The following is a 13,824-nucleotide window of genomic DNA, read 5'->3' as shown; positions in this document are numbered from 1 at the left end:
CCCACGCTCGTTGTTGTCTAATTAAAGCGATTTGGCTTTGGTCACATGTCGATAATAATGGGTAATAACTTTGTGGCATATCCCGCTGAATAGTGATGGACAGAATACCGAACGCATAACAACACCCAAAAAGGGTGGCCATTGCTGCGCCCCCCAACTGAGTGTGGGGGTTTCGTCATGGAAGGGAAATGGATTATAAACGCAGTCCTCCCTCATAAATTACGCAAAAGTCGGGGACGCCGCAATCAGAAAGCGTGGGAGTAAAGAATAATGGGCAAGTAAGCTGAAAATGTCTGGGGCGGTGCTCAATCAATTGTCGCCACCTGGCCAGTAGACCTGCGATCGTGGGCCAGTTGGCCCAGATGGTCAGGTTTTGGCCATGGCATTGAAGGCACAGGCGCAGGCACAGGTAGTGGCCTTTTTTCAAAGGTGGCCATTGATTTCCATGGAATTTCTGGCAAAGGTCAAAGCGGCCCAAGGCCCTCAAGCCAATGGAAATGTTAACTAATGAAGGCAAGACTTGGATACAGAATATACGATTTCTCTTTGAGGAATTCCTCTTAATTGAAAAATAAAAACTCTAGAAGCTAGCAAATACTTTCATACGATTAATTGCCCATCATTTATGACATTTCCCGTCTAACTGTTAATATATACTTTTCGTATTCCTACCAACAATTCCGTAACACTCTTGTTTTTTGGGGCGTTGATTGGTGGCTCAATTGTTATGATTACACCTTGCTGCTTTTGGCCGCGACAACGTGGCGTATGATTAATGTGCCGCAAATATTTCTATACCCAGTCGGATTCCGCCAACCCCTGAGAAACCGCAGCACAATGGCCAAATGACACGAAATCTTAGCACTCGAATCAACTCCTCCAGCCAAAAGAAAGAGTGTTTATTTAAATTTCTCTCTCTCTCTCTCTCTCTTTTGTTTGCTTTGATTTACTGTTGCGTGCAAAAGTCCGAGTCCATGCCAACAGTCCTCGGCCCAGGATCAACCTTTTTGGCCAGGTCAGTGCGGATTATTATTGCTATTGCCTGGTTTTTTCAGCTCTTCAGCGTTTCCTTCCTTTTACATTTTTTGCAAGGCATTCGCCATGCTTTGACCTTCTGCTTGGTAGCGTGGCAGGGGTCAAAAAAGGAGGGAGGGGGTGCTCTTTAAAGCTGGGCAATGGGGTGCAGTCGCGCATTTCCGGCCGCCCAAAAATGAAGGAAAACGGGTCAAAGACGCAACAAAAGCAACAACAGCAATGAAAGTGGTAACAACAACAACAAACGACAAACAACGCGAAAATTTAAGTGTCGCAAACTGAAAACGCAAGCAAAGCAAGGCAAACGAAGGCAAAGCAAAGCAAAGAAATGGATAACAAATGAGAGACACCGACCAGGGACAAAAAATCAATAAATGTAATGACCGCCCCTTTTTGCCACCGCCTCCGTGGCGGCAAAAAAAAACAACCTTAATTTACACGAACCCAGCGACAATAACAAAAAAAAAAGCCAAGCAAAACAAACAAACAACGAAAACGAAATGAAAAATGAAAATCAATAATAAACAAACACACTGACATCGGAGGATGGAAACTGGCGCCAAGTGGGGCGAATGGCGCCCGAGAGAGGGACAGAGCGACAGCAGACAATGATTGTGCATAATTGCAATTGTTCACCGATTGGGCTGCGTTTCGCAATGCGGCTTGTTGCATGTCGCGAACGTGTTTATCCAATTTTCCATCTCTTTCGCACAGTATCTAGCAGCTAAATAAACCCATTCAATTGAAAAGTATAGCGCACACTCTCTAATCCTCGAATCCTGTTGCAAGCACTTGAATTTTCTATTCAATCGAAGCAATTCATGTGCCATTAGCTTCAATACCAGTTCAAACTGGCAATCCCCCAGTCCGCTGATTCATCATTTATTCGGTTATCATTTATCCATCGGGAGGCCCAACAGCTTTGACCTGGGCAAACGGAAAACCAGCCAGGCAGTGATGGATATCGCCAGGCACGTGTTTTCTTTTGCGGGCCACGAGGCGTATGCGTAATCAATTGTCAACAGCAAAACACTCACGAGAATGAATACACGTAGGAAAAAAAGGCTCAATATCTGTTTTCTTCGTTAAATAGTGTTAATTATAGTGCTTTAATCTTTGTTTCTAACAAACAAAGGACTTTTTGGGGCATTAACATTTATTGATTTAAATAAAAAATTAACATATATGCTTTCCAAGAAATCGCATAAAATCCAGTTCTATATGCATTGATTTAATCTATTTTTTCTGGAGGTGTATGTGTAGTAAGTGGAGAAGTGGATAAGTGGGCCAACCGCCCACTTCTCATGTCTACTGGCCACTTTGGGCGCTTTTTGCTACTGCTGTTGTTGTTGTTGTTGTTGCTAATGCTGTTTGGCTTGCTGACGAAGATCAAACAGCCGCGCCAAGTGTCGAGCTGCGACCTCCTGGGGGCCAAAGGCCATTTCTAATCGGGGGAAGGGGGGCAGTTGTTGGAGGAAGAGCAATGTGCACTCGAGATAAACGTGCGAGGCAAACCGCAAAAGTGACAAACCCAAAAAAGGCAAACAGAGGGGCAAAAAAACAAGGAAAAAAAGAAGGAAAAGAAAAACAAGGGCAAAGTTGTTTGTATCTTTTTTTTTGCACACCTCCAGTCCGCAGATAAACCACTGAAAAATGCTTGCCATCGGACTAGTCGGGATTTTTGTGGATTTTGGTTTTTCCTGTGTGTGTGTGTGTGAGTATTGGCTTTGCCTTGTGCAGCGGGCCCGGCTTTGCGTTCAATTTTAATGAGTTTGTTACCAAACAAGGACAAACACACGAATTTTTGCCTATTTGCAACTTGTGGACAAATCGAACAGACCGCTAAAAGGGTTTTTCGCAAGCGTTAGGCATAAAGTAAACTAATTAAAAAATCTGTCTAAGCCACTTGCTCTTTTTGGGGCAGTGTCTTTGGTCAGTTTATCGCCAACGCGGCTGAAAATTTTTCTGGCCCAAACAAACACCATGAAAGGGAAGGAAGGAACCCGAGCAGCCCAAACCATTTATCCTACTTAAATTTTCCAAACCATTTACTTGTGTTGATGGATTTCATTTAGACATAATATCAGGGGGAAATACTTGAATAAGGGATTTTTTTAGCTTTTGCCAGATTAGAGAATGTTTTTTTCTAAAACTTAATTATACATTTATTTTTGTTAGCTTAATTTCAGAATGCTTTTTAAAGAATTATTGTATTTGTAACTTTAGCTGCAATAGAAACATGTTAGTTCGGAAAATAAGCTAGGTTTTTTTCCCAGAAAGGATAACTACCTCCCAGCTTTTAGCAATACATTCAATTTCACGTTAATGTTCACTAAATTGGTACACAGTCAAGGGCCGAGAAAGAAGGTCAAGTGTTGTAGACAGACATTCAAGTAAAGCCATGCATTTACTCGGTCTTAAACTTCAGTTTCTGGTACCTTTGCCCATTTCACCATCGACTGCCACTTCAATCTGTGCCTGGTTTTTTTATTTGTGTTTGGCATGAAAATCACATTAGAATCTATTTGCGTCACCTGGCGACCCATTTCTCACCAAGTCATTTGCATTTGCCGCACTTACGGATCTCTGTGTACATTGCCTTTATGGCATTTCCAGTTTACGTATCTGTATCTGCATTCGCATTCGCATCTGTATCTGTCCGTTTCAGGTCAGAACTTTCATCCTTGCCTACAGCGACCTGAAAGCTGTTTTACTTTTCTCCACACTTGGGGCTGCCAACGAAACGAAATCCTTTTGGAAAAGGCTTTGCGTCTTCGCAGTAATCCGCTTTCGACAGTTGCCGGGTCGGGAAAATGCGTGTATGGAAAATGGAAAAACTATGCGAACGAAGTGGAGCGAACTGTCTATTCTCCGTGGGGCCGCTACCTAAATCTATTGATGGCGCCTTTATCGAGATTGGAATCCGGAGCTGATGGGGCAAGCATCCGTCGCCGTTCGTCAAATGGAATTTGAAAGAAGCCTCAATAATATTTGAGCTTATTTCTTCTAATTGGGTCGATAAATATGGCTGTTTTATGGCCCAGTTGAGAATTGCCAGGTATTCACAAAATAAAGTCGATGTGGCATGTATGTATGTTGTGGGGTTTTCATATATATTGTATTATATTTAAAATCCCTACTTCATGTAAGAATGTTAATGATTTTCAGTATCTATTTTGATTTTTCCAATAAAATCGATCATTACTGCCAATGACCAGCCATTTTGTCCGAACTTTTCATTCCATTGCCATCAGTGCTGTCATTTTTCCGGACTCTCCCCGGCGATGATTAAGCATCCGAATGCCCGGAATACTTTTCGGTCATTTGCATTGCCAGTCGAAGTGCAGACTCTGTGCGTCAGTCACATGGTTATATGGCAATATGGCAATGGAGTGAGTGCATCAATTGTGCGTCCATTTATGTCACTCCTGCGATCCTCTGGTCCACTAGTCCTCTGTTCGCCTCGGACCCTTCAGTTTCGCCGGCATCCATTCCCTAATGAGCTCCACAGGAGGAGAGGAGCGGAGTGGAGGACTTTTGTTAATTATCTCATGTTGTTTATGGCTGCATGTGTTGCCGTTGATGACTGTTGTTGCTGCCACTTTGTTGCAGGGATGGAAAATGGAGAATGGCAAATGGACAAATGGAAACTCAAGTTGCTGTGACAACTGTTCGGCCAAGGGCCATTTACGGATTCGTGCTGCTGAAGTTGATGCTGATGCGGATACCAGAAACAATTCACGCAGCAGCGACTGCAGCTGAGACATCCGAAAATCCGATTAAAGTTGGAGTTGGAATACTCTGTGGCCCTTGGCCAAAAACCTCAATTGGCCCGCCCTAATTGAAAGTGTTGCCATTGACCGCAGGCCAAAAAGGGATTTCAATGCCTCGGTTTCGAATTGCCAAAGCACCTTCCGGCTCTCGCCCACTTTCACCCACTTTCACCCACCTTCGCCCACTCTCCTCGCACTTTTCACTTGCCACAGTGAAACAATTCAATTTCACTGAATCGGACATTTCTCGGTCACACGTGCGTGTGTGCCATTGCTCTCGATGTTGTGCGAGTGTGCGACCACGATTGCTCTATTTATAGCTCATTTCACTTGCTCTCTTTTTCTTCACACACACATACAAACACACACACACACAGTCGCTCAAAGCATCCTGTTCACGTTGACAACTTAACGGAAAATTCATTTCACACTCTCGCACTTTTGCAGGTCGAAAAGGTTTCCCCTTTTGCCCGCAGGCAACCGATAATTGTGAGGCATGCGTTAAATGCCAATTGCAACAGGGGAGAATCGAGTATGCATCGATGCCACGATGTGTGGCAATTTCTCTCGAAGGCCCTGTCGAATGCAGGTTGAAATATCTTGATTGCAGATGCAGTTTCAGTAAACATATGGATCATTGCTGGATTATAGCTGGCTATTAAATGCTCAAAGGAAATACTTAACTATGTATAGAGCTGTTACTTAATGCCTTAAGAATATACTATATCTTCCCCATTTCAAGTTGCAAATGTTTGGAGTACTCACGCTGCGAGTTGGAGCGCCGGATGATGTTCTCGAGGAATGTGTTCTGCGGCGCAACCAGTCCACGTCGTCCGCCAGGCATTTTGCCGCCTACACGCTACGCGTCGCGCTGCCCAATCCTCGCCTGCTCCTGCTCCTGCTCCAGCTGCTCCTGCTGTTCCGTTTTGCTGGCCCCGGTGTCCTTCCGCTCCCCAGTTTCTCCTTTGCCTTTCCCTTTCACTTCCGCTGACAGCTGGCCTCCTGCACTGGACGCTGCGTTGCACTGACAACTGACAGGTGCTGACGGCTGACAGTTGTCAGCTGATGGATAGATGGCCGGCGGAGGTGGCTCCTCCTGGTTCCTGATTTCGAAGGATATTCTCAGATGGAGATCAATACAAGTCGATGTGCGTCCAGAACCGATCTTGCGTGGCTTTGGATCTGGCTCATTTGAATTCCGCAGCGGGGAATTCGCTTCCCCGGGCGTCCGTCATTCTGATGCTGTCTCACTCTCTTTCACCCTCTCTCTCTCTCGCTCGCTCACTCGCTCTTCTTCTCCCACTCACACATACACACTCACGCACTCAGTCACTCACACACATGCGGGGAGAGAGAATCGCTTCAATGCTGATGACCACTTGACCATTCACACAGTCTTATCGGTTGCATATGGCACTGTGGGGAATAGAAAGAAGAAGAAATACGTTTAGATACATGTTTGTTTTTAATTTAAGATTTAGTTTAATTTAAACATAGAAGGGAATAATCTACAAGAGATATGTACAAGTTTGCAGATAAAAGAAGACATTGATTTCAATTGTTTTCGTGTTCAATATTAAGCTGCAGCTTTCTTTTTTTATTTATTTATTTAATACTATAAAAATATCTATATTCTGCACATTAAATCAGAAGCCAAGTTCCTTGAATATGAGAACTTTATTCAGGAAAGAGAAAATCTGGCTACCATTCAAATTACACATAACTTGTATTTTATTGATAACGATTGGCCAATAAAAATAAATATAGAATAAAATAGACAAAACGTATACAGGTGTACGGACGATTTAAGCCAAATAACATTGAAATTTGAGTGAGTCTAAACGCATTTAATCCCCCCAGCTCTTTGACATTGCAATCCGAAACTGAGAAAGTGGCAAAATCAATTCAATTTATTTATCAGGAAATTGCATAAATCGAACCACAAATTAATTCGCAGTATTTTAACTAATTGAAAGCCAATCAAAACGGTGCAGATAGCGTTAAGACCCAATTATTAGCGACACAAAAAAAGATTATAGGTTTTTAGCAAATTTGAATTTATTTGCTTTGGAAATTAGGCCCAAAAATTTGTTCGATGACAAATTAATGACAGCACTTAATTCCTGAAATTAATTGTTGCACGAAAGGCGTTTTAGTAAAATTGTTTAAATTGAACAATGCGATTCAAGGCCTTTTCACATTCAGTTTTGCTGTCAAGACGCATTAATAATGCAGTTTATGCAATTTAAATTTGGTTACATTAAGCATACGCAACGTGCGTAACATTCAATTGCATTGATTGCGCACTTGGGCAGAAGATGTGCAAATTTTGCACAAGTTTCACAATTAATTACGATATTCGAGCGGACAACCGGGCGTATGCGTAATCTATGCATTGTTTCCCACAAATTCTATACTCTCGCCTGCTTATCTCATTTCTATACAAACAAACATACAACATACAATGGCCATGCCACTTCTGTGTTCCCCGATAAGTGGCATAACTCTCACATAACTCTTTTGTGCCGAAGTTAGACCGATTTGTGCCGAAATCCGCATTAAGTATGATACACCCTAATGAGCAGTCAACCTGCCATCAATTGGCTGTCTTGTGCGTCAATTACGCAACTCGATTAGCCAATTATCTGGGCCAGGCGAAATAAGGTAGCAATAAAATCGCAAGGAATATGCCGAAAGTGCAGCGGCAAATTGACTAATTAAAGAAGACAGCCGAACAAAGTTGATTCACTTGTCCAACACGCACTAATTACAAACTGCAGGAAGTTCACCGAGCAGTTGCAGGTTCTGCGCAGGTAGGTCCTTTCCTGAAGGTCCTGGCAGTTGTGAAGCCCAGGAACAGACTCATTAGGATCGGATTGAGTCGAGCCGGGTTAAATTGGCAGCCAGGACGTGGGGCGTTCGTACGAGTACGACGGCAGCAACTGAAACATGAGGATTATGAATAGCTGGAATCAGGCGAAGCCAAGACAGAAGTAGTCGCAACGCAAGGATGTAATCATTAGACCAGGCATTGCAACAAGATGTTTGCATTTAAAGGTTAAATATACTCCAGAGTGGGCGGAATATGCTGCTTGACTGGGAGCTAGACTTAAGGGAAGGAAGCAGTTCAAGTGAATCCTTGTGGCGGGAAAATTCTGAAAAGGAATTAAGCTGAAGCTGTTGCAAATGAAAGGATGTCATATGCTTTAAGTACAGCCAAACAAATTGAAAAATAAAACTATCATTTTAACTTTAATTTTTTGAAATTAATATCAACAAGTGTTGTGCAGCGTCGTAAAAGAAAGCACTTAAAAACACCAAAAAAATCCTTCAGCAATAATAAACCTTTTGCAATTAACTGTAGTTCCTTTTTGGAAATTACCTCTAAACTGCCCAAAATGATTCTAACCAAAATCAAGAATGCAATTATTACGGGGTTTCTCATCCGAAAAGCATTTCATATTCAATCTTGTCTTGTGCCCCAAAAGTTAGCAACAGTTGCACAGTGGAAATAGACTTTGAATTCGTATTTCAGTGACTCAACAAATGCCCCCTTTTCACACTACGCCCCTGTGCTGCTACTAAGCTGTTTTGTTCCTGTTTTTGTTCCTGCAGGGCTTCTGGCTGAGCTCAGTAATCTTTAATTTCATTAAAATTCAAGCAACGCCAACGACAGCTTCTTTGTCATGCTCTCCAGATCCTTGTTGTTGTTGGTGCTGTTAGTGGAGCATGGACTATGGATGTTGCCAATGTTGCTGGTGCCGTAAGTGCTTATTAGAGGGCGAAAGGAAGGAGGAAGGAGCACTTCAGTGTAAGCGAGTAGCGCTCTCAGGCATTTATGAATTTTCTGGCTTTAATGCGTGGCCCAGGAGCAGGCAAGGAGCAGGAGGAGCAGGAGGAGCTGGCCCAGTGGCCCAGTTGGAGTGAAACCCGGAGGAGGGTCAGCGTCAGCGGATGAGGAGCTGCGGAGATGGTGATGTAGTGACTGGCTGACTAGCATAAACTTTGCCAACAATGTCCTCCCGACCGCCTCACTTTGTTCACCCTTCATTGGCTGGCTCATCCTGTCTCGCTGCTGCCTCTCTGCTCAGTTCCTTTAATGCATATAATTAACTGCAACTGGCTGCTCCATGTTTGCCACAGGGATAATGGACGCAAATTCATAGCTGATCCAGAGTTAAGGCATCTCCTTTCCGGAGAGCTAATGAACCGGCGAGAATGATGCTCGTGTTATAATGCACCAGAGAATAGACAATAATGCAAGTCCTACGGCAATCAATAATGACCCTCACATAAAGTGGCAACTTCCGGGCGGTTAAACATAATTATGCCTTTAAACGAGCTTAATATAAAGCTTTAAAGTCGTATTGACAGTATAGAATAGTAGTAATTAACAGAGAAAACATTAAAGTTTTTAAGCAATGAAATTTATCATGGAGTTATAATATAATTCTACTAAGTTTCTACTTTAAACATTCAAAATATTGCCACATGAGTGAAAACGTTGAGGTGCATCATAGAAAGCCATCTAATCAATCCTATTTACAGCACAATTGACTGATCCACGACAGACCAACACTCGTGAAACGCACTGTACTGGCTGCTGTCAATTTGAGGACCAATCGCACATTGCCCGCTGACGTCACAAGCCAAAAAGGAGGCAGAATCGGAACGGAAAGTCAAGCCTCTCTCAGCACTCGCCTATTTATAATAAATGGAATGTCGCCACGCCCCTTAATATGACGCTGCCGCCCCCCATCTCCAACCGCCTCTGCCTTCGCTGCTGACACACTTGCCACATGCCATGGCCCCTATTTTCCACCGTTTTCCACAATTTTCCCCATCCCACATTTTGCACCTTGCAACACATGAAAAACGAGAGGAGTTTTGCTGACAGTGTGTGCGCGCGCGTGTGTGTGTGTGTTAGTGTATGTGGCAAGGACCAACTACAACTATTTTGGACGAATATGTGGCAGTCCCTGTGGTCTGTGGCACTGGGAGAAATCGGCATCTGAAAGCTAACTTTTAATTTTGAAACATTCTAATCTTTTTTAATTTGAAAATAGCAATAAATTATTTGTTGCTGTAATCCATTAAAAAATAATTATTTAACTTTTTAAGGTCTATAAAATATATGTATCCACTTATCAGCAGCATTCAAAGGCTACTTGGAAAAAAGAAAATTGAGTTTTTGACTAGAATGCAGAGCTTGTTGGCGAAATTAAAAAATCCGGGAGATGATGGGGGATAGTTTCGTTTTTTTTTCCAGTCTGCAACCGACTGACCACGAGAAAGGAGCAGGACAAACTGTGCCACAGGATGACGCTCACCTTGCCCCACAAAGCGCAGCATCAGCAGCAGTTGGAAAATCGCTGAAGGGGGGGAGGGGGGTAAAAGCGGAAGGGAAAAGTATGGAAAATCAGGAGGGCTGTGCGGAGGAGACTATACATTTTAATTTGTTGCAGCTCTAAGAGTTCGTCCCTCCGCTTCGTCCTGTCCCACCATCCCAATGCCCCCCGAGCCACCCACTCATTTTATGGCTCACTTCAAGTACGTCATAAAAATTAACATGAGAGGGTCAAGGGGCTTAGCCAAAGGATAAGGAGCAGCTAAGATGGCTGCGAATCACGGGACACAGGATGTGGATTGCTTGGGGTGCCGTAGGAAAATACGTTTAAGCTTTTAAAGGATATATAAAAGATCACAATTACCCAACTACTAGTTAAGCTTAAAATTTTAAAGAAATATATATCATTCTCCAAGCAAATTATCTTAAGTAAATAAATATATCTTAAGAACTTTTTTATCAAGTGAAATACCAGAGAAAGCACTTTTGGCTTTCAAATCGCCTTCAAAAGTGTTTAAAAGTGTGATATTTTTGAAATCCGTGTATCCAAAGCACGATCATAGGAGAAGTCAGGTGAGTGTTGTTCCTATTCCCATGATTGTACTCATATCACTTGAGCTTTAAGGACGAATCAGGCTGGTTTATATCCCTTCAGCCCAGTCGCACACCTATCCATATAGATATATATATATATATGTATGTATGTACATACTCCTCAGTACGCCCCTTTCGCCGGCTCATTCATTTGGATTTAATTTCCGGTGTGCTGCGTTCGTTCGGCTTTCAAATATTAATAGAGCTCCGGCATTATTAATGAGATGGTGTCATCAAGAAAATGAAGCTGCTCCGGCGATGTGTAACCCGCCCTCGAATGTTCTGGCGCTCACCTTTTGGATACTTTGCCATTGTGGACTATTCAAAAATTTATAAACTTTTTGCCATTCGCTTTCAGTTTCGGTTCGGGTTCAACTTGGCTCAGGCGTCTAAGCCAAAAGCGCACAGAGTGAATGGAGTGGTAGAGAGAATTTCTGAGCACCTGAATTTCGGCGAACAGAATCCAGGAATCCTGGCCATTGGCTAATTACCTTCCACACCATGGATGCCAAACGGAACGGGAGTTCTGCTCCTGACATCTCGTTTAGATGCATTTGTGCATCTGCATCTGCACATGCAATGTGCATTCCCAATCCCAATTCCAAACTCAATACCATTCCCATTTTCAATTGCCATTCCCAAGGCATTCACATTTTTCCAATATTCGCTTTGACAACAAATTTTACGCTCTGTGGACAAATCATTGTTATCCCCCGCAAAAAAAAAAAAAAAGAAGCCACCGCTTCCCCCCACCAACAAACTATATAATACGTTTTGTTTCGCCCCTCCCCCTTTTGGCATATACATCTACATGTACATATCCCATTCGGAAAGCACAATTGTTGCAACAATTACACAAACACAAATGCAGGGGAAACCAAAACAAAGCAAACCCAACCCAAAAAAAGGGGGGGTGGGTGGCAAGCAGCAAACGGAAAACAAAGCTCATGGGGACAATAGGCTCGACTTGGTGGCTAAAATGGGGGGGGGGCTAAAACGCATGGCTGTGTCGGCGAGGAGGGGAATGGGGGGTTGGGTTGGAGCACCCACAACCAGACAAAAAATGGCAGACGTAGAACAGACCAAGGATGCGATGGCAGCAGGACAATGGACCTCCTCCATTCCGAATAAGAAAGGCTACTTGGATTCGATTGAATGTGAGTTGGCAAATGAAAATGAACGGTTGGTCAAATGTATCTGTGAGTTATGGCACTGTTTGTATCTCAAATATCTAGTGATATGGGGTCTAAAAGTAATATTTACATAGGATCGCCATTCCAGCAAATAAATTATTGCCTATCATCATGCTGCCTTTCAAGAGATTTCTATTCTTTCTATTGGGGAATAACTTGAACTTTAGGTTCATAAATGGGTAAAATGACCGGGTATTGTATTTTTACTATATAAATAATTTTAAACGACACTAGCACAACATTCACTACGAATATTTTTTTGTAAATAAAATAAATATTTAACGTAGAACATTGATTGCATCTCGCAACTAAACTTCTGCTGGAAATTCAACGAAAAATCAATTTTATTCCACATACAGGAAATTTACGTTCATTGCATAACGAAAACTAATCTTTAACCTAATTACAGCTTATCAAATAAATTATTAACACATTTAATTAAAACAGCTGACGAAATTAAGCCAAAGATAAAGTGTTTCATATGACAAATTATGTTAAGCTTTTGTGAAGTGCGCTTAAAATTGAAGGGCATGGCTGCTATTATGAATTTAAAATGATTAACTGTCAAACGATCAATTGTTAAACTAAACTTAAACATAATTTTGAAACAAAGTGCATAGGAATGATTTGATTTTAATCAAAAGCTAAAGCCTCAGGTAATTGAGCTGTCAATCTCCTTGCAACCTATATAAAATGCAATTTAAGCTATAAATAGTTATAGCATACAATTAGTAACGCAGTAAAGAGTGACTGCAGAAGGTAAATCAAGCCCAGCAATCAGAAGTCAGCCCAATAAATTAAAGTCAAACAGTTTAGCTGGAATGTCAGTCCGAGTCCTTTTGGCTACCGCAAAAAAACAAAAAAAAGGCCACAAGTTCCAAGAAGTCAGGTGCAATCAGCTATGGTCAAAGACCCAAGGAAGGGACTGAAATGGAGGACCATACCCACAAAGGGATAGCCCGATTCCAGTTCCTCGATCCCAAAAGGGCCAACCGCCGACGCATTTGGCGCCTAAGGCCGGGCTAATTGATTGACATTTCCTGTCGCAGTCCAAGCCCCTCGAATGCCTCGTCCTTTGTTTTCCCGCTCCATGGGATGTACGTATGTGTATGTGTATGTGCACAAGTCAGTGCTACTTGGCTATGCGCATAAATACATATACTTAACCTTGATTTTGCCAAGTCGTCAGTCCAAGTTGCTTCGGGCCTCCACTGACTGAAACTGCTAACTGAAACTGCGCCTACGACTGAAACTGCACGGGGAAAAACAGATCCCTTAGATGTCTTACAAATTTGATGGATCCAGAAACCAACTAAGAATTAATATATATTTTCATTATTTTGGGGATTCCTAAACCTTTTATAGTGTTTAAACATACAAATTAAGAAATAAGCTAAAAATCCTCTTTCAAATACTCAAGAAACGATTTGGACAAAAATTCGTTGCGTTTATATAATGATAGACAGTCTGACTTATTTTTGAAAATATTATGTAACAAAATCGGAGAGGGGAGCCATATTTTTTGCCATGTAGAACTGAAACTGGGCCTGACTTTTGCGTGCCAAGTTGGGCCGCCTTGGCCGGGCTGGCAAAGTAGGGCAGCCATTTCATTAACCCAAGCCAACAAAAAAAAAGGAAAAAAAAACGAAAAAGAAAGTCTATTTTGGGATACCCATTCCCATTCCCAAGATATATATTTCAACTGAAGGAGATTGCATTGGGCAAATCCGCCAAAATTCGACTGCATCGGATTCCTTGGAATCCGAACACATCCCCCAACTACCAGGAACTCGAAGAACATTATCCCCGACTAATGCCTCGGATGCCACGAATAATGCGTCCTATTTGTCTTCGCTCCTCTGAGTGAGTCATTTTTATTCAT

At 42.3% G+C, this 13,824-nt stretch overlaps 1 protein-coding gene across 1 annotated transcript in view; it reads right to left on the bottom strand.

The window, feature by feature from the left end:
• Positions 1–13,824, bottom strand: part of LOC117148147 (potassium voltage-gated channel protein eag) — a 53,002-nt gene that overhangs the window by 31,919 nt on the left and 7,259 nt on the right. Inside the window, exon 2 of the mRNA XM_033315378.1 lies at positions 5,574–6,224. Coding sequence (XP_033171269.1) covers positions 5,574–5,652 — 79 coding nt within the window. The 5' untranslated portion in view covers positions 5,653–6,224. The remainder of the gene's footprint in view (positions 1–5,573; positions 6,225–13,824) is intronic.

The sequence above is a fragment of the Drosophila mauritiana genome, chromosome X (assembly GCF_004382145.1).
Source record: "Drosophila mauritiana strain mau12 chromosome X, ASM438214v1, whole genome shotgun sequence".
NCBI classification, from domain to species: domain Eukaryota; kingdom Metazoa; phylum Arthropoda; class Insecta; order Diptera; family Drosophilidae; genus Drosophila; species Drosophila mauritiana.
The sequence above is the reverse complement of the archived record's forward strand: the minus strand, read 5'-3'. Positions and strand labels throughout refer to the sequence as shown.